Source organism: Odocoileus virginianus, unplaced genomic scaffold (assembly GCF_023699985.2).
Source record: "Odocoileus virginianus isolate 20LAN1187 ecotype Illinois unplaced genomic scaffold, Ovbor_1.2 Unplaced_Scaffold_3, whole genome shotgun sequence".
Taxonomy (NCBI): Eukaryota; Metazoa; Chordata; class Mammalia; order Artiodactyla; family Cervidae; genus Odocoileus; species Odocoileus virginianus.
Window position 1 is genome coordinate 4,159,366 of NW_027224265.1, and position 27,740 is coordinate 4,187,105.

A 27,740-nucleotide genomic window follows, 5' to 3' on the forward strand; every position below is an offset into this window, starting at 1 on the left:
GTTTCAGCTTCAGCATCAGTCCTTCCAATGAACACCCAGGACTGATCTTCTTTAGGAATGGACTGGTTGGATCTCCTTGCAGTCCAAGGGACTCTCAAGAGTCTTCTCCAATACCACAGTTCAAAAGCATCAATTTTTTGGCGCTCAGCTTTCTTCACAGTCCAACTCTCACATCCATACATGACCACTGGAAAAACAATAGCCTTGACCAGACAGATCTTTGTTGGCAAAGTAATGTCTCTGTTTTTTAATATGCTATCTAGGTTGGTCATAACTTTCCTTCCAAGGGGTAAGCGTCTTTTCATTTCATGGCTGCAGTCATCATCCACAGTGATTTTGGAGCCCCAAAAAATAAAGTCTGACACTATTTCTACTGTCTCCCCATCTATTTCCTATGAGGTGATGGGACCAGATGCCATGATCTTAGTTTTCTGAATGTTAAGCTTTAAGCCAACTTTTTCACTCTCCTCTTTCAGTTTCATCAAGAGGCTTTTTAGTTCCTCTTCACTTTCTGCCATAAGGGTGGTGTCATCTGCATATCTGAGGTTATTGATATTTCTCCTGGCAATCTTGATTCCAGCTTGTGCTTCTTCCAGCCCAGTGTTTCTCATGGTGTACTCTGCATATAAGTTAAATAAGCAGGGTGACAATATAGAGCCTTGACATACTCCTTTTCCTATTTGGAACCAGTCTGTTGTTCCATGTCCAGTTCTAACTGTTGCTTCCTGACCTGCATACAGGTTTCTCAAGAGGCAGGTCATGTGGTCTGGTATTCCCATCTCTTTCAGAACTTTCCACAGTTTATTGTGATCCACACAGTCTTTGATGTAGTCAATAAAGCAGAAATAGACGTTTTTCTGGAACTCTCTTGCTTTTTCGATGACCCAGCGAATGTTGGCAATTTGATCTCTGGTTCCTCTGCTTTTTCTAAAACCAGCTTGAACATCTGGAAGTTCCGGGTTCACATATTGCTGAAGCCTGGCTTGGAGAATTTTGAGCATTACCTTACTAGCGTGTGAGATGAGTGCAATTTTGCGGTAGTTTGAGTATTCTTTGGGGTTGCCTTTCTTAGGGATTGGAATGAAAATGGAACTTTTCCAGTCCTGTGGCCACTGCTGAGTTTTCCAAATTTGCTGGCATATTGAGTGCAGCACTTTCACAGCATTATCTTTCAGGATTTGAAATAGCTCAACTGGAATTCCATCACATTCACTAGCTTTGTTCCTCTTAATGCTTCCTAAGGCCCAGTTGACTTCACATTCCAGGAGGTCTGGCTCTAGGTGAGTGATCACACCATTGTAATTATCTGGCTCGTGAAGATCTTTTCTTTACAGTTCTTCTGTGTATTCTTGCCACCTCTTCTTAATATCTTCTGCTTCTGTTAGGTTCATACCATTTCTGTCCTTTATCGATCCCATCTTTGCGTGAAATGTTCCCTTGATATCTCTAATTTTCTTGAAGAGATCTCTAGTCTTTCCCATTCTGTTGTTTTCCTCTATTTCTTTGCATTGATCTCTGAGGAAGGCTTTCTTATCTCTCCTGGCTATTCTCTCCTTAGTATGATTTAATTGTTTCCAACACAGAGGAGGTTTTAAACCTAAATTACCATAGCCTGGTGTTATCTATATAAATCCATCTCATAAGTGTGGGAGATGTTTTCTTCCTCTGTTGAAACTTTTCTTGTTGCTCTGATTGAGCTTGAGTAATAGAAAAAAGCTCAAATTTATGGCCAGAGTCAGAGCAGGCATTATTAATTGGCCTGGTGAGGGGATCCCATCTAGTAATATCACAGTGACCTGAATATGACTATAATTTTTTTTAAAGTAAATTTTCTCAGGGCCAACCAGTTAGAGCCTTGTAGTAGAGAAATTTACCAAGGTAACCCAGAACTAGACACAGGTAATTGGCCACAAACCCAACAATTGGATTGATTTCTAAAACTAGCATAGGATCAGGCCTATGATAGAAAAGCATTTGATTTATATGCAAAGGTCTAAGAAGTCAAGAAAACATTATAAATGATCATATGAATCAGGTCCAGCATCTTGGGCAAGCTGTCTACCTCTGATGTCGTTGTCTTCTCATCCTGGTGTAGTGTAGTTTCTCCTGTTTGAGCATCATTTTAAGGTGAGATCAGGTCAGCTGTCTTCTCTATAGCCCAATCCAGTGTAGGGACCTTTGGAAGTGGGAATTAGTCTAAGAGTTAATTTCCCTTCAGTTTCATTGTGCATGAGCCAGTTAAGAGTACCTGATAAAAAAGTCCTTCCATCCAGGTTGGAGACAGTCCCTTAAACTATGTCTTTTTCCAGTCCTTGGTTGCAGGTCATGAGGCATCTGATCTTCATCCAAAGATAGATTTTGAGATAAGCTTCAGAAACAAACTTAGGGTGTTCTTTAAGAATTCAATTAAATTTTGCATTAATATCACATAACAGCAAAGAACTATCCAAGAAATGAGACCTCCATTAACAAACTGGGATTTAACATTTATTGAAACATCTTTTTCTCCCTAAAATTACCCTCATTTTTATCAAATATAACCAAATTAAGGCTAGTTTGTTTGCAAAATAGGTCTGTTCTCACTAATTTTGGTCTGATGATTTATATAACCATAATTGATCATAGACTTTTTATTTTGCTGAAACATTTATAGAGTCTCAGACTGAACTTTTAAAATAAAACAGGGCTGGGAAACTCACACCAAAGGCTTATCACAGATTTTGCCTAACAAATCTAGGTGAATTCTTCCCTTTTTAAGGTCTCAAAAATTCCTTGAGATTTTTGTACCTGTTAGTGAGATAACCTTCCTAACTCATTTGATAAACTTACTGGAAACCTAAGAGTTTCCAATTTCTGGAGGAGTCAGAGAGAAAATATAATTGTTTTGTTTATAATGTATAATTTTACCAAATTATTGTCATAATTAGTTTGAGAGGAAGGTTTTCCCTACTCCCAGAAAACATAAGATTCAAACCTGTAATTTTTCAGATAGAAACTATAAAAGTTATAAGCATATTCGCTGGTTCATTCAGTCCTTTTGTTAACTTTTGTGAAGTCATCAGGTTTTCCATTAGAATACCAGGACATATCAAAATGTTAAGAACTCCATATAATTTCTAGGATATCTGTATTAGTAATTTTACCATACATTATAACATGAGCAGATTTATTACTCATTTGATAATCTTTTTCATGTAATTTAACCAACCAAATAAACACAGTTTAATATCTCTCTTTGGGATGTTTCAGGGGCCCTCTGAAGCACCCCAAAGTTAGCTAGAGGTCAAAGGAACTTCAAAAGAATTTGATTTAGGAAGTTTTATCAAAAAGATCAATTAAAAGGGTTTAGAACATTTGGTCAGATTTAGTCAATGTTGATGGGTGTATCATTTAGCTTGTTGATATGTCACAATGGGCGTAAATACCAAGGCTCAAGGTCTAGTGAAAGTCAGCTCCGCCATCTTGGACCTAATTGGCTCTAACCAGTTTTCTTATGACGTGTCATTCCTAACAAAATCCATTTATCTAACTAATTGTAATCCAATTTTAGAAAATCCTGATCATGCATAACTCTTTTTAGTATTTTTTCATACTTTTTTTTTTTTAACTGAAAACACACTTCCTACTTTCCTTTAGCAACCAAGAACTTTTATATTAGCATTTTATAGATTGGTGAGCATAAATACCAGTGATAATTTCTAAAACCCTTGCTTTCTTAGAACATTTTAGGATGGCACCAAACATTATTCATTTATAGTCCCAAATCTCTTTGTTTCTCTGTAAAAGGAAATTAGTGTTTAGTAGTAAATGTTTCAAAATCTTATTTTATTTGGAAATGACCTAACTATTCAATAGACTTCCAACACTTAGCACAACCCTTAGAAATTCAAGTTATGCCAATCTGGAGAGACTATTTTAGACAGATATTCCTAAAGAATAATTATTCTTAATAGAGCTTATCTAAAAGCTCATATCTCATTTACATTTTTTTAGAAGTTTCTTCACTTGAGGTAATGTCCTTGTTGACAAACTTGTAACAGATATGATAATATTTAACTTATATTAAACCTAGGTACAATGAAAATATTCTACTTAATGTTAATTACTCTAAGACATGTCTATATTAGATAGATCATCAACAAACATTAATATCAGGTATTTAATACTGAATATTTCCCAGTTCACATGAACCTGAAATTTATTGTTTAATTTAGAATTATTTGATTTGTAAGTGCTTACCTTTCTTTAAGCCAATTAAATAGAGCTCATTTACAAATTAACCTAAAAAATATTACCCAGAGACAAAGACATACCAAGACATATTTAGACAGACACAGTGCAAGATCTAGCTTCATTTTCTAAGTTTTTAGTCATGAATTAGATATTACAATATAAATTTACTAGCTTATTAAAAAACAGTTGGAATAAATAAAAATTTAAAGGCTTTTCCCTATTTTTCCTCAGTCTCAGGAGTTAGAGATGGTCTAGATAAGTGTTCCTGAGAGCCCTGGTCTCAAGGCACAGGGAAAGAAAATCAAGTTCTAACAAAATGGCGGCAGGTCTAAACCAAATGGTAGCCAGACAAAGCAAAATGGCCATCAAAAATCACAACACAGAACACAGAGTTAAAACACACATATAGACCTGGCAGTCCTCATCAGACACTCCCTTAAATACAAGAATACAGTTTCTCAGAAAACCTCATATAAAGTTCAGATAAATGAAAATATCTCAGGTCTTCAAAGATTTCAAAGGGAGGAAAGGAAGCCAGGTTGAAAGAAGAAGGGGGAGGAGGCAGGAGAGGGGGGCAAAAGGGGTGGCCTTACAGACGTCTCCTGCCACCTGCAGATACCCAGGGACTTTACCCTGGACTCCAGAGAAGGGAGGACTGGAACTCGGCCCTACCAGAAACCAGAACCAGAATTCGAGTTCTCTGCCAAGAGGAGGTGATCAGTCTCCAATCCTCAGCTCAGGCTGAGGCCCTTCGACCAGATTCCTGCGTCCAGGACCGGGGGACTAGAAAAAAGGGGAAGGATAGGAAGGGTTAAGGAGAGGAAAGAGAGAGGGAAGGGGAGAGAGGTCAATAAAGTCTCTTGTTCCTTACCGGTCGGGGCACTCTGGCCAGTTGTCTGCATCAGGAGGAGACCAGGGACAAAAGGGTCCCAGTTGCAGCCGCTGGGTCTGGTCCATTGGCAGGCAAGCTGGCCCCTGAGTACCCCGAGTGGTCAGGATGTCAGTCTCAGTGAAGAAGAGTCCCACCAGAGTCGCCATTTGTTGTAGGAAGGGGGACCCCTTCCAGGGCCCGAAACTGGGCTCTTGTCTAACACTCGGAAATGAATTGTCTGAGGAGACACATGTGCTGACAAAGCAAGAGATTTTATTGGGAAAGGGCACCCGGGTGGAGAGCAGTAGGTAAGGGAACCCAGGAGAACTGCTCTGCCGCGTGGCTCGCAGTCTTGGGTTTTATGGTGATGGGATTAGTTTCCGGGTGGTCTTTGGCCAATCGTTCTAATTCAGAGTCTTTCCTGGTGGCGCACGCATCGCTCAGCCAAGATGGATGCTAGCGAGAGGGATTCTGGGAAGTGGACGGATGTGCGGTGTCTCCTTTTGACCTTTCCTGAACTCTTCTGGTTGGTGGTGGCTTATCAGTTCCATATTCCTTACCAGGATCTCCCGTCATAAAACAACTCATGCAAATGGTTACTAAAGGGCTTGACCAGGGTGGACAGTTTCAGTCAGTGTGCTTCCCCTAACAGTAGCATACTCCTTCAGCTTTTGTTTATCTGGGAATGTCTAATTTCTTCTTCAATTTTGATGGATAGTTTTTATTGATATAGACAGTTTCTGTTGTCTATATCAAAAGTTTTTGTTGATATAGACAGTTTTTGTTGTCTATATCCAAAAAAACTAATTTTTTTTCAGTCCTTTGAATATGTCAACCTACTGCTTTCTAGTCTCCAATATTTCTGATTAGAAGTCAGGTGATAGTCCTATTGGAAATTCTTTGTATGTGACGAAGCACTTCTTTCTTGTAGTTTGCAAGATTCTTTGTCCGTGGCTGTTGATGGTTTGTTTGTAATACATTTTAGTGTGAATTTCTTTGAGTTTTCCTATTTGGACTCTGTTGAGCATGTTAAATTTATAGATATATATCTTGTAAAAATTTGGGGCAGTTTTTATACATTATTTCTTCAAGTAATCTCTTTGCCCCTTTCCCCCCCCTTTTCTTTTTGGTACTTCTGTTGCAGGAAGGGGGACCCCTTCCAGGGCCCGAACTGGGCTCCTGTCTAACACTCGGAAATGAATTGTCCGAGGAGACACATGTGCTGACAAAGCAAGAGATTTTACTGGGGAAAGGGCACCCGGGTGGAGAGCAGTAGGTAAGGGAACCCAGGAGAACTGCTCTGCCTCGTGGCTCACAGTCTGGGGTTTTATGGTGATGGGATTAGTTTCTGGGTGGTCTTTGGCCAATCATTCTAATTCAGAGTCTTTCCTGGTGGCGCACGCATCGCTCAGCCAAGATGGATGCTAGCGAGAGGGATTCTGGGAAGTGGACGGACAGGCAGTGTCTCCTCTCGACCTTTCCCGAACTCTTCCGGCTGGTGGTGGCTTATTAGTTCCGTATTCCTTATCAGGATCTCCTGTCATAAAACAACTCATGCAAATGGTTACTGTGGTGCCTGGCCAGGGTGGGCGGTTTCGATCAATGTTCTTCCCCTAACACTTTCACAATCTGTATGCTGGCCTTCTTGATGGTATCCTACAGGGTTCTTAGGCCCTGTTTGTTTCTCTTCTTTTTTTAATTCAGACTGGATAATCTAGTTTGACCTATCTTTAATTTCATTGATTCTATCTCCTTCTTGCTTAAAAACTGCTCTTGAACTCCTCCAGTGAAGTTTTTATTTTAGTTATTGTACTTCTAACTTCGAAGTTTCTATTTGGTGTTTTTTAAAGAATTTCTATCTCATTTTTTACATTCTCTATCTGATGAGATATCATTTCCATACTTTCCTCTAGTTTTTCAAACATGGTTTCCTTTGGTTCTTTTAACATATTTAAAATAGCTAATTTTAAGTATTTGTCTCTTCAGGTCAAATTTTTAAAGTCCTTAGAACATTCTCTATTGACTATTTTCACTCCTGTGCATGGGCATATTTTCTTGTTTCTTTGGATTTCTCATAACTTTTCTGATGGAAACATTTTACATAATGTGAAAATTCTGAAAAAATATTTTCTTGCTTCTTCAGGGTTTGCTGTTGTTGTTGTCATTTGTTTGCTTAAAGACTTTTCTAAACTAATTCAGTAAAGTCTGTATTCTTTGCCATAGTATCCACTGACGTCTATGTTCAGTAAGCTTTTTGGTCAGCTGACAGACAGAGGTTTCCTTAAAAACCTAGAATCAGTGCATTCCCCAGTTTTTTGCCAAGTGGTTCTCTGTGTGTGTCGAGGCATCCTTTTAATACTCAGGCAAAGAGTTGGCAATTCTGCCATAGTGCACATCTGCCTTGAGCAGTGCCTCAAGATTAGCCAGATGTGAGTGTTCAGGGCCTTTTCATTTCCTGTCTGAGCATGGTCATGTGCATAGCTGAATACATGCATGTGGCCCTCTAGATTTTCAGGAATATGTTGGAGCTTTCAAAGCCCCCATAGGTATCTAATTCCTGAATTTTTCTTTTAGGCTTTCTATTGAGCTTAATGTTTGCCTCAATTGCTTGCCCACCCAGGCAGCTGCAATGTTAAACAATTGCCTATTTTTATTGTCAACCACTGCCCCTGGGGAAAGGCTGTTAGCACTGAATCTGCCCTGAGTCAAGTCAATAAAGACACCCAGGACAGTAGAGTCTTTCAGGGAATCACCAGATAATTCAAATAAATGACAATTCTCTCAGAATGAGGCTTTAAAGGAATTTAACACTTTTATGCTTCGTTGACAGGTTGCCAGACCGCTGGTTTTCACAATACCAGGTTGTTGATTTTTAAGTCTACTGCAGAACTGAGGAGGGGGAAAATGAGGATAAAGCACGTTAAAATGCCATAAAGCTCACTGATTTTTTTTAACTGAAATTTGACTATTTCTTTTTTTAACAAACCCTCCCTTAATGGCTGCAAGCTTTTGGTTACTTTCTTGAGTTCTGAAATAGTTAATTCTGACCACGTTTCCAGTGTTCATGTTGGTTTCATGGAGAAGACGTTCAGTGATCCTGGCTCTGCCTTCTTTCTGGATATCTGATTTGACTCTTGATCAATTTATGATGTGTTGATTGAGGTCTAAAATTTTCTCAGGAGACCCTTAGGGTCAGTTTCTTTACTGATAGTTTACAACTGGATTTATGGTCTGACTAACCTAGCTTGATTATTTCAAGAGCCTCCCTAAGAGTTTGTCCTTTGAGCCCTGTAAACAAGACCTTAGTGGTTCTTAGTTGGTGACGTGGCATGGCCCACTTAGGCAAATAAGGGCCCTTGTGGAGCTTGCATATGGCAGGTCGATCAGACTTCCAATGCTTGCCTGTCTTCTCTTTCTCTTCCTGCACCACATTATTTTTCCTTTAAATAAAAGCTTAAATGAAAGTACTCTGTGAAAGCTGGTGAATCCTTTCAAATAACCAAACTGGGATATATTGGCAATGGTATGTACATACAGTATAATAGCATGCAGCTACAGAAAGGAACATGAAAGATATCTGTGGACTGATATGAAAAGACATCCAGGATATATTGTTAAATGAAAATGTAAGGTTCAAAATTGCATAGTTAGTATACTATGTTTTTTATGTAGTAAAGAGGAGCAATACAAGGGTATATAATTGTATTTGCTTGATTTGAGTAACAAAATATTGAAAGAATACAAAAAACGTATTTCAATGAATAACTGTGGAAGTAATGGAAGCAAGATACAAATTTTCATATTGTTTTGATTTTGAAACTTATGAATATTCCCATTCAAAAAATTAAAATTTCAAAGTAAATGAAGGAGAAAGGAAAATAAAAACTAGGTCCTGTGGCCCAAGAGGAATAATAAAGTATTATGGAGGCCTATAATAAATACCAAGAAAAAAAATGGAAAAATAATTGACATGCCAAACAGTAAACATAAATAATGAAAGTAAAAGAGACAGATACAAGGGGGAAATTTCACTTGGGTGACATAGAAAAGGCTTGGATTATTGCTTAGTTTAGGATTTCTGAAGGGGTGGGGTATGTCTTCATTGGGGGAGACTGTCCTGTGCCTTGCAGGCAGTCTAGCAGTATTGCTGGCCTCTACCCACTAGTACCAGTCGCACCACCCCTGAAACACTGTGACGACCAATATGTCTCTAAACATCGTCAAATGTCCAGGGGAGGGGGACACCAAGGCACCCCCAGTTGTGAATCAGTGCTTTAGCTGATTTTCTGAGCAACTCATTAAAACTTTTTTTTTAAAAATTTTCTAGTAACTGTTTTCCTGGCAGTTGAGCTGTGTCCCAAAACTGTTCTTTCATGGAAATGTCAAATATTGCACATAATAGTATTTTCCAGTCCTTTAAAAATTAACATAAGCATGACTCAACCAGTATGTTATTTTGCAACTTCTTTTTAGTGACATTAATGGTTTATCAGAACTATTTTCCCTTTAATAAGATATTTAAATTGCTCAACCACCTGACATGATTTTATCACTTTTTAGCTTTTTATGTGGCAGCCAATCTCGGTTTCTTCAATGATATCAGAGAAGCGGAATTAAATAATTAGATCCACGTATACACTTTTCAGTAGAGTTTTCAATTTAAAAATGAGGGGAGGGACAGCTCTAACGTGAAGTAGTTCTGTTACTGACTCTTTTTCTTTCTACTTTTTCCATTTCCTTTCTTCTCTTTTCTATCCTTTGTTTCTTAACCTCCCCTTGGAAGTCTGGAATCCATCAAAATGTTTCAAGAAATTGTCCAGGGAATGGTAAGGCCAATAATTAATTAGCTCCATATCTGTGGCAATCCCCATCTGGCAATGACCTACACCCAGAGGGCCTTCCTAGCTCAGGAGCTCACAATTCTGACAGCCTGACTGCTGGTAGGTCCTGCCCAGGGTAAGGAAAGGAGCTTCTCTTCCCTCACTGCTTCCCAGAATCGTCTGAGAGTGGTGCACGTGATCCTAATTATTTTTAACTTTTTTTTTTGTTGTTGATTACCTTTCTTTCTTAATTTATTTTTATTAGTTATTGGAGGCTAAACATATATATGGAATTTAGAAAGATGGTAACGATAACCCTATATGCAAAACAGATGACCTAATTATTTTTAAATATGGTTATTCCGTCTCTGAAGAAAGTAACCCCACCTGTAATCGCAGCACAACCACTGCACAAGCTTGGTGTTAAGTCTTGTTCCAGAGGTCTTTTTGTTAATGTGATTAATTTCAGTTCGAGGAACTGTGAAGATCACATGGCCCAGGAGAATCACTTCGGGTTACCCCGTCTCTGACCTCTGGTGAAAGGGCTTCCTCACTGGAATGAAGATACGGTTCCAAGCAAAAAAGCGAAGACTTTTTTATGGCTGCGAAGACAAAAAATTCTCTTCATTCTGTAAACACAAAAACACCGGAGTGTAAAGATGGGGTATGTCCGGAGCAGAATCTTCACCCACCTCGCCTCCCTCTTCCCCAGCGCCTCCTGGGTCTTCCCAGTTGACTGGAGTGCGGCACGTAGGTGGGAACCCGGCTCACAGCGCGCGGAACTCCCCCGGAAGCATCCGGTAAATAGCAAACAGATGCCCAGGACGCCGAAGACCTCACCGACCAGGGCACCGCCTGGGAAACGAGTTCCAGCCGGCCGTTTTCAAGTGGAAAGGCTAACCGCCGGATTGTCCCATTCCCTGTACTTGAAACCAGTGGGTTTCGAAAGCAGGGCGTCCTTTGCCCCAGGCAGGGTGTGGGGAGCTAGTCCGGGCTCCAGTACTGAAAGCCCATCCCCGGCAGTTGCAGAGCCGAGAGACAGCTTTATGCCTGGTCTCTTCCGAAGTAAAGCAGCCTTCACCTGGAGACGCAGGCGCCACGCTGCTTTGTCCGTTTGTTGTCCCCTCTTCCAGCCCCACTTCCCAAGCTGGGGCCCTTGACACCCTTGCCTTTGTTTCCAACCTCGCTCTTGTGTCTGGAGCGCGTGAGCCCCGAACTTATCTAGAAAGCTAATTTAGGGCCAAATATTTAGTTCCGGAAGTTAGTTCAGACAGAGGGACTGTCTCTTGGAGGAGCATCTCAGAGCACACCCTCCAAAGTCCCGGTCCTGTCGCCACCTCGGCTCCTAGCGCAAGAATCCCCAGGTGGGCGGCGGCAGGTGTGCGGCCCAAGCTCATCACTGCTGGCCAGGGACTGAGGGTCCTCTGTAACCGTCTCTTTTGCGACAGCACTCGCTACCACACCGGGGCACGCTCAACAAATCCCATGAATCCAAGCACCCCCGTCAGAGATGCCCCCATTCCAGTCTGGTCCGACCGCGCCGATTCTAAAAGCCTCTTCTGCGTGTCTTTCGCGGCGGACTCCAAGAGGCGCGCGCGCTTGTTTGCGCGCGTCCGCCTCCTCCCCCGGCCCTGGCAGGGGGCGGAGGGTGGGTGGGCAGAGGACCTGGATCCGATTAGCTGGGAGGGGAAGCTGTGGTCCCAACCACTCTCTCGTGTGTCCTCGAGGAGGAGGGAGGGACGGTGCTCGAGAGGAGGGGCAGGAGTCCCATCCCTGAGCGCTCAGGCCCGGGGGTCTGAACGCTCGCGTCTCCCCCACCCTGGGCCGCGGCCATGGGACCCCCTGCCAGCTCCGGCTTCTACGTGAGCCGCGCGGTGGCCCTGCTGCTGGCGGGGCTGGCCGCCGCGCTCCTGCTGGCGCTGGCCGTGCTCGCCTCGCTGTACGGCCACTGCGCGCGCGTCCCGCCGTCGGAGCTCCGCGACCGCGGGGCTCCGGCTGCCGCGCCCTCCCTCCCCGGCCAGCAGGAGCCGACCGCGCAGCCCAGCCCCACTCCGGAGCCCGACGTGGCGGCCACCCGGCGCAACCGGCGACCTCCGGGGCCCTGGGACCAGCTGCGCCTGCCGCCCTGGCTCGTGCCGCTGCACTACGAGCTGGAGCTGTGGCCCCGGCTGCGGCCGGGTGACCTCTCGGCGTCCGCGTTGCGCTTCGCGGGCCGCGTGAACATCACGGTGCGCTGCACCGCGGCCACCGCGCGGCTGCTGCTACACAGCCTCTTCCTGGACTGTGAGAGCGCCGAGGTGCGCGGGCCCCTGTCCCCGGACGCTGGAGACGCCTCCGCGGGCCGGGTATCTGTAGTGGAGAGGTGGTTCGCGGTGGACATGCAGTACCTGGTGCTGGAGCTCGGCGACGCCCTGCAGCCCGGGCGCCTCTACGAGCTGCGGCTCGGCTTCTCCGGCGCCGTGAGCCAGGACACCAGGGAGGGCCTCTTCCTCAACCTCTACACGGACCAGGGTGAGCGCAGGTAAGGGAGGACCGGCCGGGCCCCGTCGATCCCCCGCCCGCGGGCCCCCGCGCGGGCTGCGGGCCTGGCTGCCTCGGGGCGCATCTCTTGGCCCTCCGCGAAGATCGCCAGCCCAGCCCTCGCGACGTTTTCTTCCAGAGTCAAGAGGGTGAGCGCCTCCTTCCTCCCATCCCTCCAGAAACTGCTGGGAATAACAGGCTTTGGACACTGTGGTGCTTCTTCCGGCCAGGTTTCAGCCTCCATCCCTGCCCATCCAGATTGTTCCTATCGTTGTCCCTTTTAATTTTCTTGTCCTCTTCAGAGAATCCCTTTTACCTCTAATTCAGGACGTTCTCTAATCCAGATTATCCTCAGGGCGACGAGTAAACCCCTTGCTACTCAAAGTTTGGTCCGCGGACCAGCGATAGGTGTACTGTCTGGGAGCTTGTTAGAAACGCAGATGCTTGGGCCCGGCCTCGCCCAAGGGGATCCAAATATGCGTTTTAACGGAGGTCCTGGGGGATTCGCCCGCGTTAGAGTTGAAGCTCAGCGCTGGAGCACCCTTGAGGCGCTCCGTCCTCAGCGTCCTTCTCTTTTCCTCCTCTGCCTCTGTTAACTGCAGGCGCCCTAACTAATGCTTTTGCCACAGACAGACACATGTCCGGGCTGTTTGTGTCATCGCTTTTTCTTTTTTTGCCAAGGTTCTCCCAAAACTTAAGAATCACCTTTCATTCCTGCCCTCCCACCCCTGCCCGGCCCCGCGTGTCGCTTTGCTGGTGAGCAGCCGGCATCCCCTGCTCTTTGACCGGCTCTGTGCCGGCCTTCAAGAAAAGGAAAAACGATGACGGAGGACCTCCCCTCTGAGCCTGCAAGCCCACACAGCGCACACGTGGGTTCTCTTTACACTCTTCTGCGATAGTGTCTCCCACGCGGAATGTTTCCAGCTCAAGACCTGCCTCTTGCCACGCTCTGGGATCACATCCCTGACCTCAGACAAGAGCCGGGGAAACTGTTTTTTCCCCAAGGTTGTGAGCCCCTGCTTCACTCACGTACTTGTGGAGCATTTGCGGTTTACACAACTGCATGTACTTTTCCCTTTATTATTAGAGAAAATGTTCTCAGATGTTCTCTGAGGGAAAGAAACCCACTAAATTACCCCCTAAATCGTCTCCTGAACTATTTTCAAAACTTCAGGGATTTAAAATAAGTTTTTAACAAGCCGGCCTAGGTGGATGTGTAATCTGTAACTTTTGTTTTTAAGGACAGCATGCTTGATTTTTCTCTTAAAAATGCATCAATGCTTGGGGAATAGTTTTGAAAAGTTTCTCATGAGGGTCATGCGATACTGTACTTACAGGGTTCTGGAAACCTTTTGAAATAACTGAAAAAGGGGATGTTTTTTGCACACCTATTGACAGTGTTTTTTGCTGTCAGTAAATTTTCATCTGTTCACCACCCTCTTCCTTCCTCCTGTCTTAATGAGCCTTAATGAGGCTGTGGCCCAGACAACTGCCCTAGCAGACACAGGAAAGGAAAGTCCCTTTCCATTTTTCTATTGTGCTGCCAACTCTAGTGGTGACTAGAAACCGTATTTTGATAGCATTCAAATTCTAATAAGCAGAAAATTTAATGAAGTCCTGCAGATGTTCATAGACTTAGGTGGAGCTCCGGAACTGTGGCATCTGAGAGGAGCAGTTGCCTGGAAGTTGTTCTCGAGTCTCTGCCTCTGAAACCAGGAAGAAGAGAAACCTGCAGTCGCACTTGAAGCCAAGGTCACAAAGAACCTGAACAAAACGATGACTTGTGATGGGGCAGAGTTTGGGAGCTCAACAGGTGTGAGTCTGAACTGTGTGACTTGAGATAGTCTCTTCACCTGTCTGAGTTGCCTCATTCATCGACTAGACGCAATAAATGTCAACCTTTAGAATGTTGTGAGAGTTGAATGGGAAAAGGGGGATCGTGACTGGTATATAAGCCATGTAGTGGTGGCCGCTGTCATTAGCTGGGGTATTATTATTAGGCACAGTCTCCTGTCGTCTAAGCATGGAACCTGTCACATTCCTGGTAGTTAAAATTCTAAGGCTATTTCTACATGTGAAGCAGTTGCCTACTGTCTTCACATTTTTCTTGGGTGTCTCTCAGTCCAGCCACAGTGGTTGGGACATGTTTACTTCTGCTCCTAGATGGTCTCTTATCACAGTCCAGACAGGCCAATGTTTTTAAATAATTTTACTCAACTCTAAGGGAAGAGAGATGCGGCTTGGATCCCTGGGTCAGGAAGATCCCCTGGAGGAAGGCATGGCAACCCACTCCAGTATTCTTGCTTGGAGAATCCCATGGACATGGAGGAGCCTGGTGGGCTACAGTCCATGGGGTTGCAAAGAGTCTGACACGACTGAAGCAGCTTAGCGAACACACACACACACACACACACACAAGGAAAGAGAGAAAGTCAATCCAGGAAATACAAAGAGCATCACTATTTGACTTGTAAAGTTTATGTGACGATTTTCTAGCTTCAGAAGTTGCAGGGGATGCTTTCTACTCATTCTCAGCCTTTCTCCACTTGACAGGTGACTTTACGTTTCTGCCATAGGATCCATCTACTGGATGCCTTGGACATGTGCATCTTCCATGTGTGGAAGTTTGAGAGCAAGATCCAAATGCTAATGTCCCTCTAAGCAGTATTTCCCAAGCTTCATTTGCTGGCATGTGACTGTTTCCAGATTTTGCTGTATTCACATATCTCTGGCGGTGTGTGCTCAGTCATTTCAGTCATATCTGACTCTTTGTGACCCCATGGACTGTAGCCCAGCAGGCTCCTCCGTCCATGGATTTCCCAGGCGAGAATACTGGAGTGGGATTGCCATGCCCTCCTCCAGACAGTCTTCCCCACCCAGGAATCCAACCTGCATCTCCTGCTGCATTGCAGGCAGTTTCTTTACTGTTGAGCCACCAGGGAAGCCCATCTCTGGCCATATTATTTACTTTAAAATTTCTTGATTTAAGCATAAATGTTAAGTAGATTTATTGAAGCCACTCTGTATCATTGTTATAGATGGAAAACCACTTGAAATTTATAGAAAGGAATGGCACAAATACAACAAAACAAAGCATTGTTAATATGTTCAATCTATTATTATTGCCAGCTGAAGGATCTGAAGGCTTTGAATAGGAAGACTGTTGTCTCTTTGTTAAAAAGGGAAATTAGAATTAGTTGTTCAAGACAAATAACACCAAGCCAATGCTTTCTCTTGACCTAATCAGAATGATTCATAAAACTGAGAAAGGACTGACTATCATGTGTGAGCCTGATCTATGTAATAGTGTGTCTGAGGGTTACCAAAAATCTTTCTCCATCTATGCTTTGGGAAATCTTGCATTGCAGTGTGGTTCACACTTCAAGGTGCATCAGAAGCCCCAGAGGAGCTTGTTAAACATGCAGATTCCAGGGGTACACCCTCAAAATTGCCAGACCAGTACGATGATGTTCATAACAACTGTTTTCACAGGAGCTATAAAGTAGAAGAATCCAAGTATCAATTTATGAATGAAGGGAAGAAACAAAATGTGGTATATACTCACAATGAACTATTTTTCAACCTTAAAAATGAAGGAAATTCTGACACATGCTACTACACAAATGAATCCTGAGGACATTATATAAGGGACCTAGAACAGTCAGATTTATAGAATGATAAAGTAGAATTGTAGTTGCTAGGGGCTGGTGGCATGGAGAGTTTTTGTTTGATGAGTATAGAATTTTAGTTTTGCAAGATGAGAATTCTGGAGACTGGTTGTACAACAATGTGAATGTACTTAACACCACTCAATGTTATACTTTAAAATGGTTAAGATGGTGAATTTTATGTTATGTGTATTTTTGACCATTTAAAAATTTCAAAAGCAAAACATTTCTAGAGCAGTGAGTTTTGAGTGAGGGTTTGGAAATTTGTATTTTTTAACAATTGCTGCAGATAATCATTTTTCTTGCTTATTTGCCATCTTTATTCTTTCAGTGAAATGTCTCTTAGTGTCTTTTGTCCATTTTCTAATTGAATTGTTTTGTTTCCTTACTGTTGAGTTCTGTTATTTCTTTATATATTCTACATCTGAGTCCAATGTGAGATATATCGCTTACAAATATCATTCTCCCAGTCTGTAGCTTGTCTCTTAATCTTCTTAGTAAGGTCTTTCAGAGAGCAAAAAGTTTTAATTTGAAAGTGTCATGTTTAAGCATTATTTTTTTTAAGAGAGAGACTTTTTTTTTAAGAGAAGTTTTAGGTTTAGAGCAAAATTTAGAGGGAAGTATAGAGATTCTTCATCTAGCCCCTACCCCAACACATGCATAACATCCCCCCATGATCAGGCACTCATTAGAATGACACTTTTTTAAAAAACTAAGGATGAATCTATAGAAATACATGGTTTACCTTAGGGTTCACTTTTGGTGTTGTGCATTCTATATGTTTGATCTAATATATGACATATCCATCATTATATTATCATACAGAGTATTTTCACTGCTCTAAAAATCCTGTTCTCTACCTATTCATCTTCCCACCATCCACTCTGCCCAGCAACCACAGATCTTTTCATTGCCTTCATGGTTTTGCCTTTTCATATGTCACATAGTTGGAATCATACAGTATATTACCTTTTCAGCATGGCTTCTTTGACTTAGCAATATGCATTTAAGGTTCCTCCATGTCTTTTTATTTCTTTTTAGTGCTGAATAATATTCTGTTGTCTGATAAATAAACTGTACCACAGTTTATTTATCCATTGACTTACAGAAGGACATCTTGTCTACTTCCAAGTTTGGCAATCACAAAAAAAGCTCTTATAAACTCTATGGCCAGGTCTTTGTGTAGACATACATTTTCAACTCCTTTAGGTAAATACCAAGGTGCATGATTGCTGGGTCATATGGTAAGCATGTGTTTAATTTTGTAAGACACCACCAAACTGTCTTCCAGAGTGGGGGTACCATTCTGTATTCCCAACAGCAGTGAGTGAGAGTTTCTTTTGCCCCATATTCTTGTCAGCATTTGATGTGCCAATGTTCTGGATTTTGGCCTATATTCTAATAAGTATCTCGTTGTTTTCATTTACATTTCCCTGATGACATATGAGGTAAAGCATCCTTTCATATGCTTCTCTGTATAGTTTCTTGGTGAATTATCTGTTGAAGTCTTTGGCCCATTTTTAAGTGAGTTATTTGTTTCCTTTCTAAAATTTATTTTATTGAAGTATAGTTTATTTACAATGTTGTATTAATTTCTGCAGTACAGCAAAGTGATTCAGTTACACATACATAGAATGGAGTCGTTTTCTTTTTCTTCCTTGAGTGTGGGAGGGACTGCGCTGAGAAGCTTGCAGAATCTTAGTTCCCCAACCAAGAACGAGGCCAAGTCAGTGCAAGCAGTGAGTCCTAACCACTGGACCACCAGGGAAGTCCCCCTTGTTTTATTATTGTTGAATTTTCAGGAGTTCTTTGTATATTTTGGATAACAGTCCTTTATCAGATGTGTCTTTTGCAAATATTTTCTCCCAGTCTGTCGCTTATCCTCTTATTCTCTTTATATTGCCTTTCACAGAACAGATTTTTTTTTTTACTTTTAGTGAAGTCCAGCTTATCAATTATTTCTTTTATGGATCTTGTATTTGGTGTAGTATCTTAAAAGTCAGAACCATACCCAGGGTCATTTAGATTTTCTTCTGTGTTCTCTTCTAGGAGTTTTATAATTTTCCATTTTACATCTAGATCTATGAACACTGTGAGTCAGTTTTTATGAAGGGTGTAAGGCCTGAGTCTAGATTCTCTTTTTTTGAGTGTGGTTGTCTAGTAAGAGGTTTTCTTTGCTCTGTGGTTTTGTCTTTGCTCCTTTGCCAAAGATTAGTTGACTCTATTTATGTGGGTCTATTTCTGGGCTCTCTATTTTAGAAAGCCCAAAAATATTTAGAAATATTTCTGTTTCTACTTCTGGGCTATTTTATGCCCTTGACCTGTTTGTTCTTTCATCAGTACCACACTGTCTTGATTATTGTAGCTTTAAAGTAAGTCTTAATATCAGGTAGTATAAATTTTACAACTTAGTTATTTTCCTTCAGTATTGTGGTGCATATTCCAAGGTTTTGTTTGTTTTTGCATCTCACTGTAAACCTTAGAATCCGTTTGTTCTTAACTTGCTAGGATTTGAATTGGGATTGCATTGAATCTATAGATCAAGTTGGGAAGAACTGATATTCTGATAATATTGTCTTCAAATCCGTGAATATGAATGTGTTTAATTTGTTTAGTTCTTTTTAAAATTTCACACATCAGAGTTTTCCATTTTTTCTCTACCTAGATCTTGTACATACTTTGTTAGATTTATACCCAAGTATTTCATTTTTAGGGGCACTAATGTAAATAGCTGGGCTTCCCTGGTGACTCAGACAGTAAAGAATCTGCCTGCAATGCTGGAGACCCAGGTTCAGTCCCTGGGTCAGAAAGATCCCTTGGAGAAGGGAATGGCTACCCACTCCAGTATTCTTGCTTGGAAAATTCCGTGGATAGAGGAGCCTGGCAGGCTACAGTTCAGTCTTCTTGCCTGGAGAATTTCATGGACAGAGGAGCCTGGTGGGCTACAGTCCATAGGGACTGAATGCTTAACACTTTCACTTTTTCAATGTAAATGGTATTGTTTTTAATTTCACATTCCATTTTTTCATTGTTGGTATATAGGAAATAAATTGACTTTTGTGTATTAACCTTGTATCCTGCAAATTTTCTATAATTGCTTATTAGTTACAGGAGATTTTTGTCAATTCTTTTGGATTTGTAGAAAACCCAGATTATGATGTAATCTGCAAATAAGAGTGTTTTATTTCTTCCTTCCCAATGAATATACCTTTTATGTCCTTTCCTTGACTCATTGCATTTGTAATGACCTCCTGTACAGTGTTGAAAGTGGCAAGAGGAGACATCCTTGTCTTGTCCCTGATCTTAGTGGAAAGCTTCAAATTCTCACCTTTGATTGTGCTGTTAGCTCAGTAACTAACACTTTCACTTTATCAAGATTAGGCAGTCCCCCTCTATTCCTACTTTACTGAGAAATTTAGTCATAAATGGGTGTTGGAGTTCAACAAATGCTTTCTTTGTCTCTATAAAGTGGTGATCATGTGGTTTTTCTGTCTGTTGATGTGATGAATTATACCAATAGATTTTTTAATGTTGAAAGCAGTCTTGCATACCTGGGATAAATCTCACTTGATTGTGGAGCATAATTCTTTTTATGCTTTGTTGGATTTGGTTTGATAATATTTTGTTGAGGGGTTTCGCATCTGTGTTCAGGAGAGCCGTTGGCCTACAGTTTTCTTTTCTTATAATGTTTTGTTCTAATTTTGGTGTTATGGAAATGCTGGCCTCATAGAATGAGCTAAGAAGTATTCCTTCTGTTTCTATCCTCTGAAAATGTGAAAGAATTGATATTCTTTAAATGTTGGTAGAATTCACCAGTGAGTCCATCTGGGCCTGGTGATTTCTGTTTTGAAAGGTTGTTAATTATTGATTCAATTTCTTTAATAGATACAGATTTTCTCAGATTGTTTCTTCTTGTATGAGTTTTGGTAGGTTGTTTCTTTCTAGGAATTGGTCCATTTCATCTAGATTATCAAATTTATGGGCATAAATTAGTTCATTCCTTATTATCCATTTAATGCCCATAGGGTCTGTAGTGATGTCTCCTCCTCCATTTCTGATATTGGTATCGATATAATAGGATAAATATATACCATAATTGTTACTTTTTTCTATTTTTTGCCCTTGTTCTTTATACTTATTTTTGTCTTCCACTATTTTTCTACTTTTCTTTACTATGCTGGATTTTCCAATCTATGAACACAAAATAACAGTTCATTTATTTAAATCTTTAACTTATTTCATCAGCATTTTATCATTTTCAGCATATAAATCTTACACCTGTTTTGTTAGAGTTTTGCCTAAGTATTTATTTTTACTCGAACAATTATAAACAGTATTGTACATTTAATTTTGGTTTTCTTGTATCTGTTTCTCCTACCCTACATAGAAGTACTGAGTTTTGTGTACTTATATCAGAGTACTGGATGATCTCACTTGAAATATCTAGGAGTTTTTTGTTTTTTTAAATAGATTCCTTAGGATTTTCTGTGTATATCATCATGTCATCTGCATATAGAGGCAGTTTTATTTCTACCATTCCAATGCATACAACATTTCTTTTCTATTCTTATCTTACTTTGCTGGCTGAAGTTTCTAGCACTATGTTGAATAAAAGTGGAAAGAGTCGAGATTCTTTTCCCTAATGTTAGGGAGAAAGTTTTTAGCCTTTTACCATTAAGTATGATTTTAGGTGGGATTTTTTGTATGTGCTCTTTATTAAGATGAAAAAGTTCCTATTGAGTCATTGTATTTCTGGGTTGCTTTTTTTTTTTTTTTTAAATCGTGAATGGGTGTTGGATTTTGTCACACATTATCATTAGCTGTCACAGGATAGAATGTAATGGATAATGGAGCATACAGCAAAATTAGCAAAAGTGCACCTGAGGAAGATCTCAGAGCAAGACCCTCTTCTTCCCTTTATGGTGAGCATGGTTGGCAGTCATTATGGCATCTGATTTATATACTAGAAATGGCTTAGGCCAATGGCCCTGGATTGTGCAAGTTATCTTTGTTATTTATTTGAAACCTGAGGGGATGTAGAATTTTTTACATGGGATAAGGATATTGCCCAAGGAGCTAAAGAGGGGCCACCTTGCCAGGGATCAAAGTAACTGTGTTGCAGTGAATGCTGTGGAGTGGTTGTGCAAAGTATGGTTCCAGAGGGAGCTGCAGCCAGGCTCAGAGGACTGGCCTTGTGAGCAAGAGCCCAGATGATCACCATGTTATCAGTGAGAACTGCTGGGCCTTGACTGTTGTGAGGGAATTGTTTACAAGTCATACCAGTCAAGAGAATGCAGTTAAACCAGTATGGTAAATCCAAGAAGTCCTCTCCTTTCAAGAGATCTCCTCTTTTTCTGCTGACATTCAGGTGTAGGAGAAAGCATCTTAGTTCTCATATACTTAGGAAATGAGAGATCCCTGGAAGGTAATTTGGATTTTGAATGACTATCCCCGCAAACAAGACTGTTTTAAAATCAGTAACAATGAATAACCTGTAATTGGCAAGCTTGCATTTTTTTTCCTCTACCAACTTTGAGTACAGGGGTTCCAGAGTATGCAGTCATAGGACAAGATTGCTTTACATATCTGAGTTTTGGTAAGTAAATTTCGACAATTAGTTCCCTTCATGTAAAATAAAGGTTTCCTCCAACATGAATGAGTAGAGCTTATAACATTTGGATTCATCCAAGCTTTCTAAACAGTTCTTCTCCATAAAACAATGTACCCCAAAACTATGTTTCATACCAGTTTCTTCTGACCTTTGGAACCTATTGCAAAGAATACTTATGCTAAATGCCAGTTTCTCAGCTCATGAAGCTTTACTTAGCCATCTGATAACAGGCATATTATGAAAATTGAAATAAAAAGCATATTCTTTTCTTTCCTGGTAAGTAAGAGTCACTCAAATGGCCTTGGACTACAGAATGGCTAACAGGTTGTGTTTGGCTGTTTTAAAGATGTAAACAGGTCTTTTATAAAATATCTTTCTGAGGGTAAAATTGGCTACAGCAGTATTGAGAATATTAGGGGACCATGTTCCACTTATACCTCTTGAAGATGAACTTGGCCTTCCCTGAGATGCTTCCTCATAATCACTAATCCCAATTAATAAATATACACCTTTGGGGTCAATTTCATTAGTGTGATATTTTGCCATTACTGGTTATGAGAATTTTAAAATATGCATCTCTTCATTTACTGTGTGCAAGATTTATGTTAGGTATAGGGTGGACATGAGAAGCCTGGAATCTAACTCCATGAAAAACAGCTTAAAAGCATGGCAGCACAAGACCAACCTCCTTATTTGCTCTCATAAGTAGATTGAGAGGACTTAGAATGTGTTTAAAAAGCCTAATTCAACTGAGTAAATGTAAAGATGTTAATGGCTTTCTTCAGTGATGTGTAAATCAGGCAGTATCCCATCTAGCAAATAGAGAAGTGCCCATATTTTTTAAGCGCTAAAAAAATGAAAGAGCTAGCAGAAGTGGGCAGGACAAAGAAGCTATACTGGCAAAGGTTTATGACAAGGTCATCTTTATTCAGGCAGTACAGTCTGATGGGGTCTATCAGACACATAACCTAACTAGTGATAACCAGGGTAATCCCAGGTTGAATGGTTTAAGATTCCATTCCTGGAGGAGGCTGAAACTATAATTAAGTGTTCAAGTCTTGGTTTGGTAATGTGGGCATAGGACAGTGACTCCATTTGGGGCCTGTTATCTTGTTCTTAACAAATAAAATCTTTTAAGTTTACTGTGAAGGAAATGGCCCCCTTTTGTTTGAAAAGCCTAACCTGCTCATGGCACTTTTGAAAGAACGTGCCCTACATGGGCCATATACCAGTGATCTTCTCCCCATATTCCCTTTCCACCTTTCTTTACTATTTACATGATACATCTTTTTCTAAAGTTTTACTTTTAACCTATATGTATCTTAATAATAAAAATGAATTTATTATCAAGACATAATATTGGGTCTTTTTTTTTTTTAGTTCTACCAGTTTGTTGCTGCCAACCCATCTCCCTCCACCCTCACACACGCATGCTCAGTCATGTAACCCCATGGACTGCAGCCTGCTAGGCTCCTCTGTCCATGGATTTTCCAGGCAAGAATCCTGGAATGGGTTGCCATTTCCTTCTCCTGGGTCTTAAAGTCTGACAATCTCTGTCCTATAATTGGGGTGTTTAGACTATTTGCATTTGATATAGTTATTGAGTTGATTGGACTTAAATCAACTATCTTGCTATTTGCTCTTTATTGTCTAAATTGTTTTTTAATTCTGTTTCTCTCTCTTTCTCTTTTTTTTTGCATTGAGTAGATTTTAGTATTCCATTTAATATTAACTCAGCTAATTTTTTTTTTCCATTTATTTTTATTAGTTGGAGGCTAATTACTTTACAACATTGCAGTGGTTTTTGTCATACATTGAAATGAATTAGCCATGGATTTACATGTATTCCCCATCCCGGTCCCCCCCCCCCCCACCCACCTCCCTCTCCACCCCATCCCTCTGGGTCTTCCCAGTGCACTAGGCCTGAGCACTTGTCTCATGCATCCAACCTGGGCTGGTGATCTGTTTCACCCTAGATATACATGTTTCGATGCTGTTCTCTTGAAACATCCCACCCTAGCCTTCTCCCACAGAGTCCACAAGTCTGTTTTATACATCTGAGTCTCCCTTTCTTTTTTTGCATATAGGGTTATCATTACCATCTTTCTAAATTCCGTATATATGTGTTAGTATACTGTAATGGTCTTTATCTTTCTGGCTTACTTCGCTCTGTATAATGGGCTCCAGTTTCACCCATCTCATTAGAACTGATTCAAATGAATTCTTTTTAATGGCTGAGTAATATTCCATGGTGTATATGTACCACAGCTTCCTCATCCATTCGTCTGCTGATGGGCATCTAGGTTGCTTCCATGTCCTGGCTATTATAAACAGTGCTGCGATGAACATTGGGGTGCACGTGTCTCTTTCGGATCTGGTTTCCTCAGTGTGTATGCCTAGAAGTGGTATTGCTGGGTCATATGGCAGTTCTATTTCCAGCTTTTTAAGGAATCTCCACACTGTTTTCCATAGTGGCTGTACTAATTTGCATTCCCACCAACAGTGTAAGAGGGTTCCCTTTTCTCCACACCCTCTCCAGCATTTATTGCTCATAGACTTTTGGATAGCAGCCATCCTGACTGGCGTGTAATGGTACCTCATTGTGGTTTTGATTTGCATTTCTCTGATAATGTAACTCAGCTAATTAGTTATGTCCTTTTGTATGTGGTTGAGGTGGGAAGTAGGGAAAGAGGATTGCTCTAAGGTTTATAATATGTGTCCCGAACTTACCACAGGCTAAAGTCAAATAAAATTACTTCTCATATTATGTATCAGTCTTAGAAGCATATCCTTCCATTTTACCCATCCTCTACTTTGGGCTATAGCTGCTACACATTTTACTTTTACATAGGTTATAAACCCCACCATATACTGTTACTGCTTTTCCTTTAAACAATTAATTGCATTAAGATAAATTTTTACAAAAGAAAAAAATTCTTTTTATTTACTTATGTATATACCATCTCCAGGGCTCTTCATTCCTTTGTGTGCATTTCAGTTTCCATGTTGTATTATTTTGCTTCCACCCAGAAGACTTTAATACTTCTTCAAGTTTAGGTGTACTGGTGATAAATTCTCTTGGTTTGTGTCTGAAAATTTATTTTTCCTTCATTTTTGAAAGATAGTTTTGCTCAATATAGAATTCTAAATTGCCTGGTTTTTGTTTTTAATTTTAGTAGTTTAAGGATGTTACTTCATTGACTTATGAATGAAATAATTTCTGAAGAGAAGTCTAGAAACTTTAATTTTTGTTCCTCTGTATAAGATTGCCCACTGAGATAATCCTATGAGTTTTCTTTTTAAATTTGTTAATATGGTAAATTACACTGACTGATTGACTTTCTAATATTAAACTAACTTTCCACTGCCATGATAAATCCCACTTGGTCTTGATGTATTATCCTTTTTATGTTTTGTTGCAATTTACTAAAATTCTGCTTCTGATTTTTTATCTTTGCTCATGAGACATGTAGACTTGTGGTTTTTTAATGTTGCCTTACTTTTTTCCTTGCGATGTCTTTGTCTGGTTTTGGCATCAGAGTAACACTGGCTTCAAATAATAAATTTGGAGGTATTTCTTCTTTAATTTTCTGGAAAAATTTATGTAGGATTGGTATTATTTCTTTGTTAAATGCTTGGTTGATTTTCACCAATGAAGCCACCTGGGCCTGGAGCTTCTTTGTGGGATGGTTTTTAACTACAAATTTGTTGTTGATCAGTTGCTTAGTCATGTCCAACTCTTTGTGACCCCGTGGACTGCAGCATGCCAGGCCTCCCTGTCCTTCACCATCTCCCAGAGTTTGCTCAAACTCATGTCCATTGAGTCAGTGATGCTATCCAACCATCTCATTCTCTGCCGTCCCCTTCTCCTCCTGCCAGCATCTTGCCCAGCATCAGGGTCTTTTCCAATGAGTCAGTTCTTCAAATCAAGTGGCCAAAGTATTGGAGTTTCAACTTCAGCATCAGTCCTTCCAATGAATATTCAGGACTGATTTCCTTTAGAATTGACTGGTTTGATCTCCTTGCAGTCCAAAGGACTCTCAAGAGTCTTCTCCAACACCACAGTTAGAAGGCATGAATTCTTCGGTGCTGTCTTTTTTATTGTCTAGCTCTCACATCCATACAGCTGGAAAAACCATAGCTATACAGCACTTTTAGTCAAAGTAATGTCTCTACTTTTTTTTTTTTTTTACTTTACAATATTGTATTGGTTTTGCCATACATTGACATGAATCCACCATGGGTGTACATGTGTTCCCCATCCTGAACAATGTCTCTACTTTTTAATATGCTGTCTAGTTTTGTCATTGCTTTTCTTCCAAGGAGCAAGCATCTTTTAATTTCATGGCTGCAGTCACAATAGAAAATTAAGATCATTATTTGGACAAATTAAGATGAGGATAGCATGATCAAAATCAATCATTTTGTGCAGGTGTCTTATTAAAGAGTGAACAGTGAATTGAAAAAGACTCCAGTTGCTTTTTATGCTAAGAATCTGGCACAGTCCTCAGGGTATGACACATGAGAGAAATTGAATAATATTAGGGAAGACTTTAAAAGTCTCAAAACAAGGTCAGTGAACTCAAGTGCCAGGCACATGATATCATTGGTGTCACAGAGAAAAGAGGTCAGTTCATTATCCTATAGAGGTGTTGAACCCATGTATTTTCTGTGGCTGAGTTGTTTTCTCTGTGAGATGGCTTACTCTTCAGAGTTTTAGAGCTTGTATCTTTGAAAACAAGTGTAACTAGCATATTGAAAAAGCATACCTCATATTTCAGCAAAAATGCAGTCATTTTTCTCTCACTCTCTCTTTGCAGTTTTGTCTCTGGAGTATTATCTCCTGCCTGAATCCTCTAATTTTATATATATGAAAAATGCAGGTATCTTCTGTCGTGTCTGACTTTTTGTGACCCCATGGACTGTAGCCCTGCCAGGCTTCTCTGTCCATGGAATTTTCCTGGCAAGAATACTGGAGTGGATTGCCATTTCCTTCTCCAGGGGATCTTCCTGGCCCAGGATCGAACCCACATCTTTTGTGCCTCCTGTATTGCAGGTGGATTCTTTCCCACTGAGCTATTGCAGAAGCCCTGCATGAATGCTCTAGCAACCCATAATTGTCTACTAATTCTTAAGTAACAGAAGATCTATGCTCACTAAGTTACAAACATTATCCAGGTGCAAAAAGCTTAGAAAATCCAGTCTTGGATGATACTCAAAACTCTGAACTTCAGTTACTATTAAATCTCCCTTTTCCTCTCTCCAACCTTACTTCTGTGAGCTTGGGCTGACTTCATGATGGAAGCCTGCAGTGAGATAGAGGGTAGAGGTCCTTCCTTCTCTCCACCTCCTATTTTGAGTCCTCCACCTCTGTCCTGAGAGCTGTTGTTTCAACCCTACCAGGTCCTGGGAGGAAGACAGGGAGAGGCAGCAGACGGGGCAGCTCTGACTCGAACCCATACTCTCACTCTTTGGTCTCACTCTGGTCTAGCAGATGCCTTTTTCCCTTGAGATGTCGTGTTCCCAGACTCTTCAGAGCTTTCTCCCTGTTTCTTTTTCTCCTCCAACTCTCCTGTCCCTACAGGATGCTTCTCTAATTTCTCCGTTCTGATGGTCACCTGGGACTCCTTCCTCGGGCCCTAGACACACAGTGATGCATCTCCAGGCCCCTCCAAGTGGCTCTATTGGACGGAACCCGGACCGTCTTCATGAAACTGGCTCACCGTGTGTCTCAGCGACCACAGCTTTTCCAAGGAACACTCATACATCCCTTGCCCGAGGCTGATGTCAGTGGCAAGACAACAGCACTCTCCTGGTTTTGCCTCCAAAAGAGTCAGTATAGATTCCTACCTGATAGGAGTTCAACTTCAGCCAGTGTCAATTTCAGCTTTCTCAGAGTGAATTAGTCTGTCTCTCAGGGCTTTCCTGGTGGGTAAAGAATATGCCTGCAATGCAGGAGACCCAGGTTCAATCCCTGGGTTGGGAAGATTCCCTGAAGAAGGGAATAGCAACCCACT

The 27,740-nt window shown here is 41.0% G+C and overlaps 1 protein-coding gene across 1 annotated transcript in view; it reads left to right on the forward strand.

The window, feature by feature from the left end:
• Window positions 1-11,756: 11,756 nt before the first annotated feature.
• The window catches only part of LVRN (laeverin), a 75,827-nt gene continuing 59,843 nt past the window's right edge, over window positions 11,757-27,740 (forward strand). The window contains exon 1 of the mRNA XM_070462340.1: window positions 11,757-12,445. Coding sequence (XP_070318441.1) covers window positions 11,757-12,445 — 689 coding nt within the window. The remainder of the gene's footprint in view (window positions 12,446-27,740) is intronic.